Source organism: Centruroides vittatus, unplaced genomic scaffold (genome assembly GCF_030686945.1).
Source record: "Centruroides vittatus isolate TY-2023 unplaced genomic scaffold, ASM3068694v2 contig_18, whole genome shotgun sequence".
NCBI classification, from domain to species: Eukaryota; Metazoa; Arthropoda; class Arachnida; order Scorpiones; family Buthidae; genus Centruroides; species Centruroides vittatus.
In genome coordinates, this window is record NW_027121101.1 from 1,930,728 (window position 1) to 1,951,289 (window position 20,562).

At 29.6% G+C, this 20,562-nt stretch overlaps 1 protein-coding gene across 4 annotated transcripts in view; it reads right to left on the reverse strand.

Annotated features, from left to right (window-relative positions):
• The window catches only part of LOC136969522 (RNA-binding protein 25), a 134,260-nt gene that overhangs the window by 41,283 nt on the left and 72,415 nt on the right, over positions 1-20,562 (reverse strand). For all 4 annotated transcript variants that reach the window (XM_067263704.1, XM_067263703.1, XM_067263705.1 and 1 more), the window contains 5 exons: positions 19,053-19,154; positions 16,081-16,138; positions 11,613-11,704; positions 9,066-9,309; positions 5,327-5,421 (listed from right to left, as the gene is read on the reverse strand). In XM_067263704.1, coding sequence (XP_067119805.1) covers positions 5,327-5,421; positions 9,066-9,309; positions 11,613-11,704; positions 16,081-16,138; positions 19,053-19,154 — 591 coding nt within the window. The remainder of the gene's footprint in view (positions 1-5,326; positions 5,422-9,065; positions 9,310-11,612; positions 11,705-16,080; positions 16,139-19,052; positions 19,155-20,562) is intronic.

Below are 20,562 nucleotides of genomic sequence, written 5' to 3' on the forward strand. Positions count from 1 at the left end.
CTCAATAACTCAATAAGGAAACGCAAATAAATATTATAAAAGATTAGATATATATACTAGTTTAACAATGAAATTTAATATAAAAGTATTGATAGAATAAATATAAAGAAAACAATCGAAACGTAATAAATAAATACATTTTAATAGATATATTTAAAAGTTATTATATTCACAAATTACTAGATGGGCAACTATTTACATGATATTTTTCAACAAAGCAAAATAAACAAAGAATCTGTTGGCATCGTGCACATTTAACAAATCGAAGATTTTCGCAATTACTCTCGACACAATTTAAACTGTCGGTGTTTAAAAAAGAAAAACAAACTTGTTTTACATTTAAGAATTGACACCTTTCATTTAGGAGTCCAGAAGCGAACCGTGCATGTTTAATCAAATTATTAAATATTGGCGCAGATAATTGATGATGAAGAATCGAATGTAATTTTATAATGCCATTTCTAGTTGTCCAAAACAATTTCATCGAAGAATCATTACAGAATAATTGTATAGCATTTAAAATTTCTTTAGCTAAAAGTTTTAATTGTCTATGAAATCCGACATCTAAAGGTTGGCATATAGACGTACACTTTGGTGGAATAATTAATATTTCGCACGAATTTCGATTTGTAGATGTTTGAAATACTGTATTATAAATATTAATATTTGTTTGTCCACTCCACGAGTCAATTATTAATAAAGAGTTTTCTGTTATATTTGGAGATAATACGTCTTTTACATAGTTTGTAATAATTGCTGTAGATAATTTGCCAGATGAGCTAGTTGTAACAGTTACGTTTGGGGCATCGAACAGCGATGCTTGAATTCTAGGTCCAAAGGTTCCACGAGCCTCTTGTAAGCAAATAAATACATTACCTACAACTTGTCCGTTAGCATTAACTAAATATTGAACAGTGTAGGAATGCGTAACTTTATTACTTGGAGAATGTGCAAATCCAATAGTGTTTTTTTCTCCTTTATACGAAAGTGTTCTTGGTGAAATCATTTCGTATGAAAAACCACACTGATCCGTATCGAATATGAAGTTACGCGAATAAGACGGCAATAAATTTTTTACTGTTGTTTGAAATTGCGCAGCTTTTACTAAAATATCCTTTTCGTTCGCTATTTCTGTTTTATTTACAAGTTTTGTAATCTTTCGAGATACTAATCTATATTCTTTTTTAAATTTTGCAACCCAAGAATCACTAGCTGTAAATTTAATTGAACTATTCAGTTGAAGAAATTTCTGTAATGCCCATATTTTTAATTGATTTCCTTTAACAATTTTATAGCTGCCTCGAGCTTTGTCAAACATTTGTTTAGTATGTTCTTTAATGATTTTTAACGTTTCAATTCTATGCTTTCGAGATTTAAATTGTTTTTCCCATTTATATAAATCACTAAAACGTTTTAATTCTTTAGCTCCTTTCCGCTATAATGCGTGTAATTTCCATTTTGGATGTTTCTTATGCGAGTTAAGAATTTCTTCTTTTCGTTTTGTTGAAATTATATTCTCATCGAATTTTTCATCATCTGAATATCCCGATTCGCAGTCAGTGTCTGCGTTATCAATTTCTTTCTCTAGAAGCAGACGTGTTATTTTATTATCTGAAATAGGCCTATCTATAATCAAATTATTATTTTCCATCTGACAAAACTCTTCGTTATCTCTACTTACATAACTACTTAAAATATCGCTAAATGCATTAAAAAGCAGTTTGGCTACCTGTTTATCAACGTCTGAAATATTAGGCCTACAAATATTTTCTGTAGGCCAAACATTATCACATAAATGTTTAAATTCTGCTATAATGTTTTGAATATTTACATTTAATTCTCCCATTTTCGAAAACTACAATTCATTCGTAAATGTAATAGCGCCGTCTTCCTCCGCGACCGTTTCACTACTAAAAATTTGCATGTTCGTGTTAACACTTTTAGTAAACATTACAAATTTGATATAGAGTTTGTATACTTTTAACGTAATTAAACTTAATTTTATTAATTCTTCTCCCATTTCCGAAAATTCCAGCATTTATTCTAAATGTAATATCGCCGTCTTCCTCCGCGACCCTTTCGCTTCTAAAAATTTGCATATTTGTGTTAAACCACTATAAAATAGTACGACATTTGATTGCTAATAACTCTGATTAACACTTTTAGTGAATTCTAGAAATTTGTCATAGAGTTTGTATACTTTTAACGTAATTATTAACTAAATTTTATTAAAATCTATTAGATGACACTCCGACAGTTCCCTTGTGAGTTAAATTTTATTCTATCAAAACAGAAAGCAATTAAGAATGTCTAGCAACATTGATTAAAGAGTAAATTATGCATAGAAAATGAATAAGTGAGAACTAGGTGTCTCTGGTGGTTTTGGGAAAAATCATAATGACAATTACAGGAGTTTCAAAACTTCTAAAGCAGAACTTTATGACTTTGGACAAAGCAAAAATTGTTAAAGTATTTCATAATAAATTGCAAGTTTCAAAATCAACACACAAGTTATCTTATCACATAACCCATACCTGATTTCAGATTGACTTTCTTAAGGCTAATCCAGACATTATAGTACAGTATTGCCTTATGGATACATAGTTTCATAACCAATTATTTTAAATTTATCTTGACAAATAAACACAGTAAAATCCATTTATTGTAATCATTAATATTGTTATTATTCATATTTTATCAGAATTAGCATGTCCCAAAACATGCAAGTTAATAATTGAAGCGTGCAATGCCATAACATTGTAAATGCCATCTTCCTTATGTTTTATTGAAGAAATGAATTTTAAATGCAATGTTCTCTTCTACAAAAAATATTTTGGTGATAGTGGCACACTAAGTGGCTATATTTTGAAGTTGAATTTATGAGCAAGCCACAATGTTTTAAGTGCCAAAGTGCAAATCACATGACTTTTGATGCATAAAAAATTATTGCTTATATTTACATCGTTTTGTTATTCCAAAGAATTTGTAACGGAGTGAGTCTTTTACAATTTTATTCTAAAACTAAAATGAATTCCTTGAAGTGCGAAATACCTAAAAGAAAACGGAAATGTGCAGAAAAGTGGAAGAACATTCGAAAGAAACAAAAAAATAGTGGCTGAGAATACATTTCTCTCATATCACAGAAAGTTAACCTGAGACAGGATCCACCAGAGGTAAGTAAGACTAAATACTTCAAAAATATAGGCCTAGACTTGACATTTACAAGATATGAATAAATAGTACAAGTCACTGTGTCTATGCATGCGTGTACAACTTGTAGATGTATTTCTTACAAGTTTGTCAAATATTTTTGTTTATGTTACAGGTGACATGCAAGTGTGCCTTTGCTTCCAGAAATGGAAGGTTGGATTACCATCGGGAACTGTTCCAACAATTTTATGATCTGACTGACTACAATAAGCAGCACAGTTATCTTCAAAGACTTGTTCATCCCAAGATGATACAGGAAGTATGACCATCCTTCCAAGAGTGGAAAGCAACACTCCTTCTAATGAAATTTGCTTATTTCCAGCAGAAGTGACATAAGAGTTTGCCTTAAGTCTTTGTGTTAAATACATTTGGAGTTACTGCAAGAAGGATTCAGTTGACTGGAGAAAAGATTTTGGAAGGAAAAATGGAATCTATTGATCAAAGAGGAGGCGAGCTCAAATGTATTGAAAAGCAGTTGTGGACAGAAAAAATAATTGAGCACATCACAAATTTTCAAAGTGAAAAAGACATTATGCTTGAGCCAAAAGTACAGATAAAATGTACTGTACTTATCACCTGATCTCAATGTTAGCAGAATGTATAGAGTCTTCCTTGAGAAATATTGTTAACAGTACTCTGGATCAAAGCCCCAGTTACTCAACAATGGTACAATGAAATTTTCCTGACCAAGTTCAATCTATCTTTTCAAAGACCTTGCATGAAAACTTGCTCAACTTGTGACTGCCTTGATGTACAAATAAAAATTGGTGATATGTCAACAAAAACAGAGCAGGAATTACATTACCACAGAGTTGAATCATACAAGTAACCATAAAAGATATGGTCAATGACACAAAAATGATAAAGATTGAACTCCAACTCCAAGCACTAAAACTGTGGGCCCAACAGTGGCAAAGCCAAAAAGCAGTCACCAGTAGATTAATGTCAGTATTTAATGTTAAAATTGAGTTTGAATCTTTTGTAAATTGTGTTTAATAATTTACAAAATAAATTTAAGTTTTTGGTACTCAAAACTGTTTTTCAGCTGTAGAAACATTCATTTTATAACTTCAATTGTTTTTGGCATTTACAACCTTATGTACTTGCACAAGTTTGGCATTTACAACATAATGGCATTGAATGCTTCAATTATAAACAATAAAAACATAACTTAGAAAGTTTTGTACAGAATGAAAATATCCATCCAATCTATTCATACATTAAAAACACAAAATGACTTTTAATTATGTGTAATTAAATTCATTTGGTATTAATGTACAAATTTCGATTTAAAGAATTGGATTATACTTATATTGCAATTATATATATAATATATATATATATACATATACATACAGTATTTCCTTGATTAAATTCTAGACAGTTTATTTTTAAACCATAAATATCCCTGGGATTTATTTGAAGACCGGGGGATTTCTTTTTATTCATGGGTTTATTGCCTTGCAACAGGAGAGAAATGAGTAAAAATTGAAAGAAATGCCTTAAATATTTGTACATTTTCCAAACTATAAAAACCTATAGGTTATAGCTACAACATTTGAAATAATTAGTGTTTTCATAGTTTATCCAATACAGCATCTTCCAATTTGGTTATTACATTGTCATTCATGTCTGCTTTGATGTCATTGTAGGAATCAAGATCTTGACTACCATCTTCTGGTTCAAACTCACTGTCTGTTTTGTAAAGAGATGACAAATTTGAAACAGAGTTTTTATAATTACATTTTGGCTGATAAGCTCTTGATTTATGAACTTGATCACAACTTTCCCATGTTCAATATTCAACAATATTTATAATTTCATTTCAAAAAAATGTTTATGTGAACCTTGGAATGAAGTGGTCTGATTCTAGACAATTTGAAGAGGTAGAATTTTAGTTAAACCCTTTACCTGTCACTCTAAACTACATTACTCCACACAGTGTAATATTTCATGATTTTGAACCTGAGATTTTTAACAGCATGTTTATTCCCCAGGATTTAATCAAGGAAATACAGTAATTACACACACACAAAATATTTTGTTATTCAAATTAGAAAATAATTTTAAGATTATAAATTATATCATGAAAACATTTTGTAAGAATGACACATACATTTTTAGGATCTTTTTCTGCATCTTGATTCATCTTCATTAGAACTTCTTGTACTTTTGTAATTTTACGCTGTTTTTCTGTAGGAGAAACAGCTTCTACAAAATAATTTATTAAAATTAAACATCTCATTAATATAAAAATTGTAATGAGAAATGTAACCAATACTGAACTGTTACCAAATTGATATCACTACATCTGCATGTTGGAATGTTTCATCAGCATCAGGAACACTCTCATTATATCAGTATCAGATTGATAATGGTTCAGTATTAGTTATTTCTAATTATAATACATCTAAAAATTAAATTATAATAATTGACTCTTAAAAAGTATTTATCAAAATATATATAAAATCCCAAAATTCACTTTCTAATTCTCTAACTTGAAAAAAAAAAAAAAAAAAAATTGTTAATTCAAAGAGTTTGTTGAGAGCTATAAAAGTTAGGTCTGTCAAATGATTGTTTTCTCAGCATTCATGAATTTGGATCATTCCACAATATGTTCCAATACTATTGCCAAAACTTCTTATGAAAAATTGTTCATTTTTGATGTGATATGATATGACCTCAAGTTCTTGGTTTACTTGTGTGAAGCTGTTAAGCTTTATAAAAAAAATCATTATCAAAATTTTGACAGCAGCAAAAAGCAATACAGGGTGTCCCACTTAAAATCAGCCAGACTGAGATGACTCTCAAAATTTGCATCACTAATGTTTAGAGAGATTTTAAAGGGAAAGTGTATGAGACCAATCCCAGAACTATATGCAAAATGAAGGAAAGCATTTGCAGAACATTGACATGAACTCTTTATGTAAAGTCAGTTTGAACATGATTATGCATACAAAAGGGTGCAAAGATGCACAAAGGCAAATGATCTTATGTAAGTTTCTGTGCATTTAAATAATGGTAAAATAAAGTTTCTAATGAGATCACAATGAATGCTAACATTTATTAAGAAAACATTTGCTAATTTGAAGGAGGCCATTCATCACAAAATGTCAGGTCTTCTGACCCTTGACATTGTTCTTGTATGACCATACACCGTCAAAGACAGTTATATTGCTACAGAAGCGGAAGTGGGATGTTTCAGCTCATCCTTCCTACAGTCTAGACTGGGCCTCTTCAGAGTTCTGACTTTTTCCACAACTCAAGAAGTATTCACTGAAGTATTATCAGTCAAATGATGAGGTGCAAGTTGAAGTCTAGAAATGGCTATACCCAGTGGTGATATTCGAAATGGTTAACAAAGGGTTCACTAGCAGAAAATTTTTCCCTGCCAATCACCGACAAACGAAATGGAAGTTTTGGCTAGAAATAAATACAATACCTTTTCTTGTGATATATCTAATAATCAGTGGCGCATTTGGAACGTAACGAGCCCTGGGCGAAGACCAGGTAACAATAGTGTATTAGTGCTGTCGACCTTTTTTTTTTCTTTTTCTTTTTTAGGCAGAAATTTTTCACCCCGAATGGCACTGCTGATAATAGACAGATGTCATCATCTCTCGAAATACAATATCCTTTTTATTTCGCTGTTCATAGCCCGACACGTGTTCCACAGCCATCTTGTATTATCTCGCGCGTGTGAGATTGTAGAATCTCTCTTATGACTGGATCTAGTTTCAAGAACTCTCTTGAATCGATCGCGATTAAACCTCGTTTCGGTCAAGATTGAAACGGTCGAGAGAGATCGCACCAAGACAGTCCCCGACCTTGTTCACAATCTAGATTGAAATGCTCGGTGCGAACGGGGTATAAGGCTCTAGTTTAGTAGTATTACAGAGTATAATACGTATATTTTAATATATTTTTTAAAAGAAACAAAACCACTGAGAAATGATCCGTGTGTTTAACAAGGTTCGGAAAACTGAAAATTTTAACAACGGGTTCGGCCGAACCTGTGCGAACCCGCTGAATATCACCACTGGCTATACCAGTCATTGGGTCTGAGTGCTTTTTTGTACAAACATAGAACTGGAATAAATACATCTGCAAGAATGGTAACTATGTTGGAAAATAGAGGGCAAACAATCATTTCAAAAGTGTCATGTCATTTAATAGTACTATATGTGTGTCGATAAATAAATAAACTGGGAAAGTTAATTTTTTATACACCCATATAACTGATTTCAAGAAAAATAATAAATGAGATAATGATCAATAATGAATATTAATGATCTATTAAAAAAGAAACAAAACATATCAATCATTCTTAATGGCAATAACTGTAATTCTAAAAAATTACTTAATAAAATTTTAATTAAGTAGAAAAGTCAATACTGACATGTTTAATTTTGTCTGAATAATTCAGTTAGAGACTTTTGATTATTTTCATTTAAAAAATTTGAACAAATTTATTCAAAATTTGAAAATGTATAATAATGAAAAAATATTATTACTATTTCAGTTACCCTGTATAAACAGGGTAACTGAAAAATCACACAACCCATGAATATGGAATAATGTATACATTTAATTTTCCCACCACCAGGGCATGGGATTGATAGCTTTGTCATCTGCATAATCAACAATGTCAATGACCAGGTAAAAGGATGCACGCTGGTGTGGAACCAAAGCAAGGACAAGACTGGTGTCCAGTTACAAATGGTATATCTTTATTACTGAACATTATGAGTCAAAGTCATGCCACCATTATCAGGGAATTTACAGACACACATGGTGACAATGTGATGGTGCTAAACAAGTTCATTATCAAACACATTTATGACAAATTCAAGACAAAATAGAAATCTTGCAGATGGCAAAAGCAGCAGACTGAGCATATTCACAGAAGAGAAAGTAATGGATGTGTGCACAACAATGTTGAACAATCCAACAGTCTCTCCAGAGACTTGCTAGTCAGAATGGTCTATTGTACAGAAGTGCACAGAAAGCTGTGTGTAAAGTGTTGAAACTGTAGTTGTACAAAATTAGCATGATACACCAGCTGCTGCATGGAGATGACTATAAGCAACTATGATACTGTCATTGGTTTTTGGAATCTAACCCCAGATGATGATTAACTTGATGACTGGTACTGATGACTAGCAGCAGATGAAACATGCCATTTGGATGACTATGTCAAAGCTCAGAACTTACAAATGCAGTCTGCAGAAAATCTACATGCACTACACAAAACTTCTCTGCATGTACAAGTAGTTGGTGTTTGGTACACTATGTCATGGAAGAAAATCTTCATCTGCTTCTTTCATGATTCCATGAATAGTGACTGATACTATACACCCTAATGGTGCAACAGTTTGTAATGACACTGCTCCCAAAGAAACAGCAGATATCATGGTTCCAGCAAGATATCCTCACTGTGCACACTGCTAATGCACCCATAGCTTACCTTGAGTCTGTATTACATGGGCAAATTATTTCAAAGGATTTGTGGCCACATGCTCCCCCAAATTTAAGTCCACAAGTCTTCTTTAAGTAAGAATACCTGAATAACAAAGTTTATGTAACTCATCCACCACCTTGCAAGAACTGCAAGCAAACACTCAGAAGAAAGTGAATGGCATTGCCCATGAAAAATTGCAAATGGTCTTAGCAACATGATAAAACATATAATTGTACATCTCTGACAAACATAGAGGTGCACAGTTCCAGCATTTGCAGTAAACTTAAGGAAAAGATTTTACATTAAACCTCACTAAACCAATATACAATGGGTTATGTGACTTTTTGATCATCCTGTAAATTAAATAAAAATCTAACAATTAAAATTAACAAACCTTTTGTCTCAACAGGCCTTGATAATTCTAAAGAATGTTCTTGAATAATCTCATTAATTGCATTTTTAATTTCTTCATCTTCATTTTTTGTAGTTTCATCTACATCATCACTTTTAGTAGCATCTTTACTTTTATCTTTCTCTTTATCATCCTCTTTCTTTTCTTCATTTTCATCTTTTTGATTAGCCCACTTTGTTGCTTTATATTCATCTAACTTTTCTTTTGTTTTAGCATCTACTTTTACCTAAATAAATATTTTATTCAAAAATCAATCATCATAATTTAAAAGTTATTATAACATATGTAATATGTTGCACACTTAATTAAGCTTAATGTACTTTTTTCTTATTAGTAACTATAAAAATACTTTTAAATAATAAAAATTTTGATATAAGACCATGAAGCTTTTATTAATTCTTTCTATATTTAACCTTGTAAAAGGTGGAATCCTTTTCCCTCTCCTCTATATGTTATTAATATTTTATTATTATTATTATTTAGTTTTTGAGATATGTAGTCTAAGAAAAGGACTTTATACTTTCATTGATATGAAAAAAATGGGGGAGAATTTGTTGTATATTGCATTGTTCTGCAACCCAAAACTAACTAATTTACATAAATAATAGCCATCATGTGAAACGTCAACCAAATCTACTGTGATGTCAGATGTCTCCTTATACCATAAAGTATAAGACACTTGACCATAAAGTAACGAGAGATAGTTTGTGGGATGTGAAAATACCATACAAGTGTTAAGTATTTTCACATTGTATAACACTGTACAGTACTTGACAAAAGGAGACAACTATGAATTTATTTCTTCTTGTTAAAACTGGATTATTTTTCCTCATTTTATTCTAAGTGTCAATTGTGGTTGTAATTCATCTTTGCTGATTTATTTATTTTTTGTTAGATACTGTGAAACACAATAATGTTTGTGCCAACTGTGCAATAAACCTTCTTGTTGCTTTGTTTTATTTTGTCTTGTTCTGTTTGTTTTATCTTTAACCCAGCATAGTCAATTGGTTGTTGGCACTTAGTTCCTCTAATGACTGTTTTGTCCTGGATAGAAAGACCAGATCTGGCAAGTTAGAGTTTCTTGGACTATAAGGTTCCTTTATTTGGGACCTTACAATCTATCATCATCATCACAACACTTCTTATATTTAGTTTCTAAATTAATCTGTTTTTGACAAAGTTGATTATAAACTATCCAAAATACATATGAATTTTATGATAATCACTTTAAAATATATCAAATATAACTTAATCATAATCAAATAATAATGAATTTTCAAATACTTTATATCAAAAAATTGACAATTTCAAAGTAACTATTGAGAATTATCTTAATAAACTAAGCTTAACTTTAAATTATTATTAATTTTCGGATCAAAAAGATAATTCAAATATTCAATTGTTTAACTTTATAAACTGGAAACCTATATATACATAACCATGAACTAACCAATATGACAACAAACTTGTCTGCTACAACATTAAAGTGAGTTTATATGATCATTGTAGGTTCAATCATTTACTATTGTGAGAACCTGGGCTATTTTATAACATTTAATATTTGAATTAAATTAAAAATTAAACAAAACAAAAAACTCGTAGGAATCAACAAGGAAGTTAATGAGATTTAATATGACAATACTTCCTTCATAAATGACACATCTTCTGGCAAAAACCCACTCATCAAAGAAATTTTGCCAAAAATTGGGGATTGGACTATCACTCACTTCATCATATAAGTTCACCAAATCTGGACATCAGAATTGAGAGACAAGACCCAAATAAAAGGAAAGGTGAGAGAAGATCACAGGGAGAGTGTTTGTCTATTCATTCTAGGTGGTGACGCCAACCACAGTGCTCGATTTCTCTCTTGTTTGCTGATCTATTGTCATTCCCTGCTGGAGGACTCAGTCACATCACTGACTTTTGGATTTGTGCATGCAATTTGAATTTCCAACAACTAAATGAACCACTACTTCTTGGTTTTTGAATTTGCTTGTTTGTTATTGAGTTCATAAAAATTTCATCTGTGAAGTATTTGAATTCCTATGTTTTCAACAACAATTTTTTAGAATCAAACAGTTCTCATCTTTACATTTGAATATTTCCATTTTTAGTTGAAATCACTTTGGATTAACTTGAATTAAACCAGGTAATAAAATTTTCTTTTTACTTATGTAAAAGTAATTTTACTATAAAAATAAATGTAACTGTGTAATCATTATCTGGTATAGTTTTAAAAAAATCAAAAATTATTGCAATGCAATTCTGGTTTACACAGGTTTTACCATATTATCATTTGATTAAATGATTTTCCCTTCTAATTCACTTTTAAAAATAAGAAATTTTTAAAATCAATATGATTTATTTAAAAATGATTTAAATTCTCATGATTTAATTTAATATGACAAATCTGAGGAAAAATCTGAATTCAATTTTGCTTTACAAAAATTACAATTTATTGCATTACAGTTAACAAATACTGATAAATGGATTTGCAAAAGAATACAATTTTTTGATAAAACTTACCACTAGTTTTTTATCACCAATCTGCCAATCATGAAGCAATCGAATGGCTCGAAGTCCAGATTCTGGGTCACCATATTCACAAAACCCAAAAGCTATAAAAATTAATAGTAATGAAATAATCTTAAAATCATAAATAAGGAAATAATTTACTATTTTAATATGTCATTCAAACTCTGAATACATATACCTAAAAAAAAAAAAAAAACTATATATTGATGTTAATTAAAATTCACTAGTTTAATACTTTCCAAATACTTTTGACAGAATTACTATTGCCATCCTCAGACAAAAATTCAAAAAAGATACAGTATTTTACTAATTTAAAATTGTTTAAAATGCACATATTTAAATTAAAAATGAAATAAAAGCAAAACAAAACATCACCATTTACGATGCATAAAATAGTTGAAAATAACTATATGTATTAATCATAATGATATTACATTAAATTTATAATTGTATGTGCAATTTAAAACATTCTTACATTAATTTATCAGTTAAGTTTTGTGTAGAAAATTATACAGTAGGCATATTTAATTAGTTGTATGATTTACAGTGAAACCTCGCTTAACGAGCCTAATTTGTTCCAGAACCTTACTCGTAATGGGAAACACTCATTAAACAAAACAATTTTTCCCATAGAAATTAATGTAAAATACAATAATGCGTTCCATGCCAAAAAAATACTCAAATATCATATTTACTTGTGTATAAGACAAGGTTTTTATTCATTTTTTACTGCTCAAAAACTTAGGTCGTCCTATACACCAAGCGAAGGATCCTTTGCGTTTTTGCAATAATTTTTATGAACCATGTATAGTTCATGTTGCCATTATAGCAAAGTGCTATCAAAGTCAAGATGAATGTTGCTTTTAAAGAGATGATCCAAAAATAGCTGGTCACTTAGCAATGATTATAAATGTAGTTATTTCATATTTGTTAAATTGGTATTTTTAATAAATATTTGTACATTCTGATTCATTAAAAATAAACTTTTCCTGTCACATGCATTATAATCTTTTGGTTTTGCTACATGGGCATCAGGTGCACTGAAAAGCATTCTTCAAAAGTTGATAGCAGTCATTCAGAAATATTGTATTTTAAATTCACTCAACAGATCAGAGAACGATGCTTTGTGGAATAAGTGTGGGGGGAAAAGAAATTTGGGGTTTTGCCTGTTTGTCTGTCAGTCCATTTGTCTTGTCTAGTTTGTCATTGTGTTCGTTTCCTTTTTGTGCTGTCTGTCTAGCTGTTAAATAGTATTAACCCTTTCCATGCGGGCGATCTACAGCAAATAATTGAGTGGAATTTGTCATGCGGCGCATTTTTTGCAGTTTTTGGATGATTTTTAAATCGTGATATTTCGCTTTAAAATTGCGTTATGTTTAATCTGTTTTTTGCGTTTGATTAAGAACATATTACAGTTTACGATTGTATAATTTTTAGTTTTATACATATTTAAAATAATATGAAGTTTACGAACAAATTTGAAGGTTACGAACAAAAAAAAAAAATTAATTTACAGAGAATCGCTGAACTTTGTACATCTGTTAGATAGAAACATCTGTCCTCTATTAAACAAAACAAACCGCAGCTTTCTACCTAGAGCGGGGGAGAAGTTATTGCCATTATTCACACTATGTCTCTAATTACTTAGCTGGGAGAGTAGTTGATTGTTATCGTGAAGATAGTTTTAAAAACATATTTACTCGCCTAAATATTGTCGAATTAGCTAATTTAATGTCTAAGTGCATTAAATTAGTTAATTAGAATTAAAAATAGATTTAAAAAGCGAATTTACAGTGATTGTTTACATTTTACTTCGAAGGTTGGAGGCGGGGCTTTTCGCGGCAATTTTTTCGTTTCATAAGTCTGTGATTAGTTAAAGTAACGTCAACAAAGACAGAAGAGACTCAATAAAACTGTAGAAGGAGTTTCCCTTTGATTGTTTTCAGCCAACTGTGTAGTTAACTGCAAAGATTTACTGTAGAATAGTAGGGGATGTATTTACCAAAATATTTATGGCCCAGGGGTGGTAACAAAACGTTTATTGGCTTAAACAAAGTCAATCGACCTATAAAATAGCGAATCAAAGCTAAGATCGCAGGAAAATCGAATATAACGCAAAATAATTGAATTTTTTGATTAATTACGCCGAAAGGCGTATGCCGCATCACGAATTAACGGCAAGTCACGTGACATACGCCTAAAGGCGTATAACCGCATGGAAAGGGTTAAGATTTGCAATCATGTTCAGTTTTGTTTGTGTTAAGTAGATATAAGTCTTCCTACTAACAGCTACTTGGCACTAACTTCCACACTTAGTTATTCATGGCTGCACTCAATTATTGGTGTTTACTACACTCAGGTTTTCTTTTAGACCCTTTGGGGAACTACGGCCTTGCAGCATAAAAACTGCACGCCAACATCAAACATAGAGGGTACTGTAGCCATATGCAAGCTGTTCAGAGGGATCCTACCTTTCTCTACTGTCTATCTCCTCTCCCTCCTTCTTCCCCTCTCCTTTTCCTTCCCTTCCCTTCTTTTCTGCCGGCTAATCACTTTGTGTATGGCTGATGTCTTTCTTGTATGTATGTATGTATGTATGTATGAATGTGGAATAAAAGTGAAAAAGAGGAGAATTGTAATGAAGCTTTGAAGAGTAAGTCCAAGTAGACAAAAGGTGATAGTATCAAGAAAACATGGTTGTTTGTCTTAATACATGCATTTGATGATAATTTATTTGTGATTAAACGAAATAAAATTAGAATTGTATTAATAAATCTAATTTTTGTTATTTTGATTTTTAAAGTCACACCTCGTCCTATATGCAAGTAAATATGGTATTTTACGTGTAACATTTATTAGACTTACTTCTACTTCAAACCAAAACAGTGCTACTTTCGATATAGTCTCCCTTTCACTAACATTTTCGAACCTCAGGTTCTTCCTCAGGTGAACAAACAACGGACAAAATATTTGATGAAATGAATCTTTTTTGAAATTCTGAAATGGAACATTCTAAGGAAACTCATGCCTTCTTCGTCATTTTGTGCATGCGCAGTTGATAGAAGTATCATGTATCAAACTAGAGTTTGCCAAGCTATCGATAATGATAGTTCATCTTTATTGTTGATACATTTATTCAAAGAAAATTATACAATATACATTGTTAAGGAGTGTGAATCATCATCATCTTTTCTTCTAGCACGAAATGAACCATCCTGGAATGAGAATTCGATTTGCAGAAAACAAAAAACACATATAATAGCATGATGGAGCATGAGCACAATCTCCGAGACTTCCCCTCTTCTCATCACTCATTATGTGCTCGTTAAGCGAGTCATTTTAAAAAAATTTGATTTGCTCGTTATGTAAGGTGCTCGTTAAGCAAGGTTCCACTGTAATTTGAACTTTCCAAATTACACAGTAATATTTTCTGGGAAATTTTGGACTCAAAGAATATTCTGCACCCCTGATGAGGGGGGAAAACAATTTTTATTCACTTAGCAACACTGATTCACATTACAAATGAAAAAATTTTAATGTGCTAGACTAATATAGTGATTTGCTAAATGGGAAAATGCACCAGAAACAATGTCACAGTATATAGTATTTACTCTGGTTTTTGAATCTTCTGATTATTTTCTGTTGGTGTGGGCTAACCTTAAGTGAATATATAATTAATTTTTCATATTTTTTAAATAATTGCTTTAAATTTTAGATTAGATTTTATCCAAATATTCTTAAAAACAAATATTTTTAAAATTAAAATTAGAATAAAAGTATAAATATATTTTGATGATTATATTCAAAAAATATTTTTAGAATATAAAAATTATATTCAGCAATTTTTTTCCAGCAGATGTTTTTTAGATTTTAGTTAGTTTCCTATTAACATAAAAAGTGTGTTCTCAAAATATATATATCTTTATAAAAATATTTAGTCCATAGCATTAAATAAAAATAGCATGATATGCTGTGTAAACTACTATCACTGTAATGCTACTTTTATATTTTCCTTTTTATGTTAAATGGCATATACAGTAAAGCGTTGGTTATCCGAAAGCCAGTTATCCGAAAGCTTTCCAGTCAAACTGTGTCATGCTGAATTGAACATTTTTGATACTAGATTAACTTCTAAAGTATCATTTTTATGTTTTTATATTCTTCAATATATTTATTTTGTTTGTACAAAATAAAGAAATAATTTTTAACGATACAATAGCCTTGATTATTATTATAAAAATTTTCATTAGGCTTAAAATCAACGAAAATTTAACACGAAGTGACATGCAACAGAGAAAAATTTTAACATTGGATAGGTTAATATATTTTTTTGTACATAATCAGTTATCCGAGCAACACCAGTCCCCAATTGATTCGGATAAACGACGCTCTACTGTAATATATTTCTATTAATTTATAAAATGTTAATCTTAAAAATGAAAACCTTCATTTACTTTACCTTGCAATTTTCCATTTGCACCCTGGACACGTTTCCAATTAACTACAGAACCACATTTCTGTAAATAATTTTCAAAATTTATATTATTAATGTTAAAATTTTACTCTTATTTCATAGAATGTTTATCAGAAAAACAGTTAAGCAAAACTGCAAAATTCTAAACTAGTTTAAGTCTGTTCTGTAAACTTTTAACAAATAGTTGTCAATATTTTAAATAAAAGTCATTGTTAAAAATTTTTAATTAGACCAAACTAATTATTAATTATCAATAATTTAATTTCAAAAACAAATATTTATATTAAAAGCAACTATGTGATTGTGTTTATATTTTTGCAATTTTTATCTCTGTTTTAATGTCACAGTTAAATGTGATGGTATTATTAAGAAGACAAATCGTTACTGCTTGTGAAAACATCTTTTTGTAATGAATCATACATTGCAAATTATTCAAACCATCAATAGCAAACCAGATCCCTCCAAATATATATATTAAATTAAACTAACATATAATTTAAATTTTTACATCAACTGAATGATACAGTACCCAAGGAAGTCACACTACTCATACTTTACTACCAACAATAAATGGAAACTTATCTTAGTACTAAAATATATTACTACTTAATATTTTTGATTAAATCAATCAAATAAAACATTAAATAATTAATTCATTGCATTTTCATTATATAAATTAATACCATTATTTTTGAACATATATTATTCCTGATGTTTAAAATTTTTCATTTAAGTGTTTTAATAATATCAGTATTAGTTATTAGTGATGAGATGAATAATCAAAATTGGAATCAGAAAAATCTGACATTTTCCGGGTGTCAGAGTAGAGAAAATCTCGTCACAATTTCAGATTCTTAAAAACAATTCTTCTACATTTTATAATAAAATTAATTATCCATTTCAGTTGAAGATTAAAAATTTTTTAAATTACAATATTCACAATTATTAGCTTATTGGAAGCTTTCACATCAATAAAGCAGAAAACATGCAATGCTCCATACAAAAGGTGAAATCTGTCACAGTGGACTTTACTTTCATGTAGTTAGAGCAATGACAGATTGCACTAACTGTCCCCCATTTTAGAAAAGATAAAAGGGGTTCGGGTTGCCATCTGGCCAGCATTGGGCCTATTTGACCAGCAATCTGTATTTTGTATCTGTATATATATTAAAAACAAATTGTTCCATCACTGCCACACACAACAAATTTGAAAATTTCAAAACAACTTTTTAAGTGGTTTTTAAAAACATTCTTTTAATTTCCAATTCATTTGATTTTATTCTTAATTTTGGTTTCAGTGTAAAGGTCAGAATTATTATTTTTAATAATTTTTTTATTTATTTAATTTTGCTTGCATTTTTTGAACAGTTAATTACAATTTTTTTTTAATTAATTGCAACTCTCTTTCTTTTGCAACATAACTATATAAATTATTTTAGTGTTGTTTTGCACAAAAGATAATGACATTTAGATTTATTTTAATTTTTTAGCAATTTCATTAATTTATTAATTTCAGTAATTTCATTATATACTCATCGGGCTTAGTGATGTTTGTTTATATTATATATATACCTCACTGGGTAGTACGTTAGCTGGCTTAGTGCCGTTGTGGAGTTGTTCTTAGGTCGTGGATGTAGGAGTCATCCCCAGCTAGTACCGTATTTAACCAAGTAAGGTTATATCTAAATTAATTTACTTCTGGAAGCAAAGAGTCACTTGGGCTCCGGGTGGCGTAACTGGCAAGCACACCACACAGCAAGCGGAAGTTGCTGGTTCAAGCCCCATCCCAGGTCAGTTTTTATTCCAGATTCCAGATCTAAATTTATTTAATATTTACTTAAATTATAATTATTAACTTAGATAAGAGATAACGCCTAACGTCTACCTCTAGCAACAAATTACTTTATATCAATCATTTAATTAGCCAATTTATAGCCCGATTTTTAAGGCGATTGTTGGTTTTTCATTACATACTCATCAGGCTTAGTGACGTTTATTTATAATTTTTGTTTCATAAATTTGCCTGCTTTTTAAAAATTTTAATTATAAGCATGTTAACATTGATTGAACTATCAGGCTATCTAATTTCAAGTAGAGGCTGGTGGTCAGCAAAACAGTTTAAAATGTAAACGAAATTATAATTTAATTGAAAAAATATTATATAAAATTATTTTAAATATTTAGTATGTTTACTTATAATGATAAAACAACTCTCTCATTATAATTATAAAAGTTTTTGTTGTGATTAATAGATTATGCTGTAATATGTTAAATTTTCAAATGCAAATCATGCAATTCTAAGATACCTGTTTGCACTAAGTTTAATGCTGTTTTGAGTTTTAAAAATGATTTTTCAAGACAAGTCAGTCTAGATGTTCGAGGCTCAAGTGAGTGAATGAATTCAAAATTCATTAACTCGTGATGATATTTGTTTGGCTCATTGCATCATTTGCTGAATTTCATTTAGTATTAAATATGGTGGAGTTAAATCATTTACAAGGCATGCCCATTGCAAGAAGTGTAAAAAAGTACATCATCTCATTTACCTTCCCTCTGGTCATTGCATCAGCCAACAACACAGTTTCCAAAAATGGCAATCCTAGATGACGTGATGGGATAGTTCGTCAAGTAAAAAGGAATTATCTGTAATTTATTTGAGGGTGTTGTTGCAATATTAACTATATCAGAAATAATATTATAAATTTATTTTGTAGTGCACAATAAAATCATGCATATCCACACAAATAATTTTCACATTTCTTTTGAAAGATTGATTCCAGATTTCCCAATCATTTTCCATTCTTAAGCTTGATGTTTATTAATTAATGAATGTACAGTGCATGTAATGTAAATCATTAATTTTTCTAAACTATTATAAACTTTACAAAGTATTCAAAAAAAATCAGAATAAATTTTGTTATCTCATCACTATTAGTTATATACTTAATAAAATTTACCTGAAGAAGCTGACGTATAAGACTATCAGAAGCTCTTTCTGTTATATTTCCAACAAAAACAGTTACTGGAGGTCCTTTTGGTTCTTGTGGCTGAAGTTCAGGCTAAAAATTTAAATTATTAATATTTTATATAAATTTAAAAAGTTATTATAAAAATACTATTTATATGAATTTATTTTTGTTTGTGAATAGTTTCCCATTATTGAATTTTAATTCATCATTAGTTCTGGAGACTGTTTCTCTAAGTAAAGATCTTACATTTTTTAAAAATATATCATAAAATTAAATATTACAATCAATTTTTCATAATTTTTACTAAGAACAATTTTTAATGGATTTATTAGTTTCATGATTATATAATTTTATCATATTTTGTAATCCAAATGAATATAGACCATAAAATCTCCTTAATTTAGTATTCCATTTAATTTTTATTTAAAAAAATGTATTTCATGTTTATTTTTTCTATCTATTAATTTAACAACCAATAACTAAATTTTAAAATATTCAAAAGACAAGTGGAAAACAAGTCATTATATTTATATTGTGTGACACATGCACAACAAATATAAGTGTGTTGTATCATACACATACAAACAAACAAACAAACTTAAATTTAAATACCATAAAAATTTTAATTATATTTTAAAACCAAAAATATCTGTAAGCATATAGTCTGAATATTCCTTATTTTAGTTGAAAAGGTTTATGAAAGAAGGGGTAATTAACATTTTTGTTAATACTGAATATTAATATGGAAAAGTAAGGAAACAGTCAATCTATCTTTGAGGCTTACAGCCTAAACATTTCGTTGCCTTGTCATGGAAGAAGGTGACTGACTCTTCTTTGGCACCTGGCAAACAGAAAATGAGATAACTGCACTTACCTTTGTTTTATGGCATAGTAAAAGAAGGCAAGTATAACTGATGGAGAGTTAAGTGAATGTTCTTCTATGCCTTTACTCCCAGCAATGTGTCAGAAAACGAATGCTGCCATCTTGCAGTATTGCCTTTTTTCCAAGATGATGCATGATGATGATCATCATCTTGGATGCAGTGCATCATCTTGGAAAAAAGCACTGCATGTGACACATGAAAGTAATTAGTAGCATAATTGAATGGGAATTCATGAGCTTATGAAATGTTGAATTTGTTAATTCAACATTTCATAAGCTCAGGAATTCCCAGCATTGTCTCAAAATGAGGACAATGACTATAGTCACAAAAAAACAAAAAAAAAACATTATTAAGAATCTAACTTCTATATAGCAACAAAACCATTCATTCTTCATGTGTGATGATTTTTACTTTTTTCTAGTTTTTATTAAAATGTAGTCATTATTTCTTATATAAATTTTATCTTAGTTCATTTTTTTTCATTATTATATAATAAATAATAATGAAATAAGTGAAATAAAATCTTTACAAATTATTTCTTTTATGATGTCTCTCTATGTCTATAATCACTAACACTGATAACATTTAAAAAAATTAAAACTGCTTTATATAAT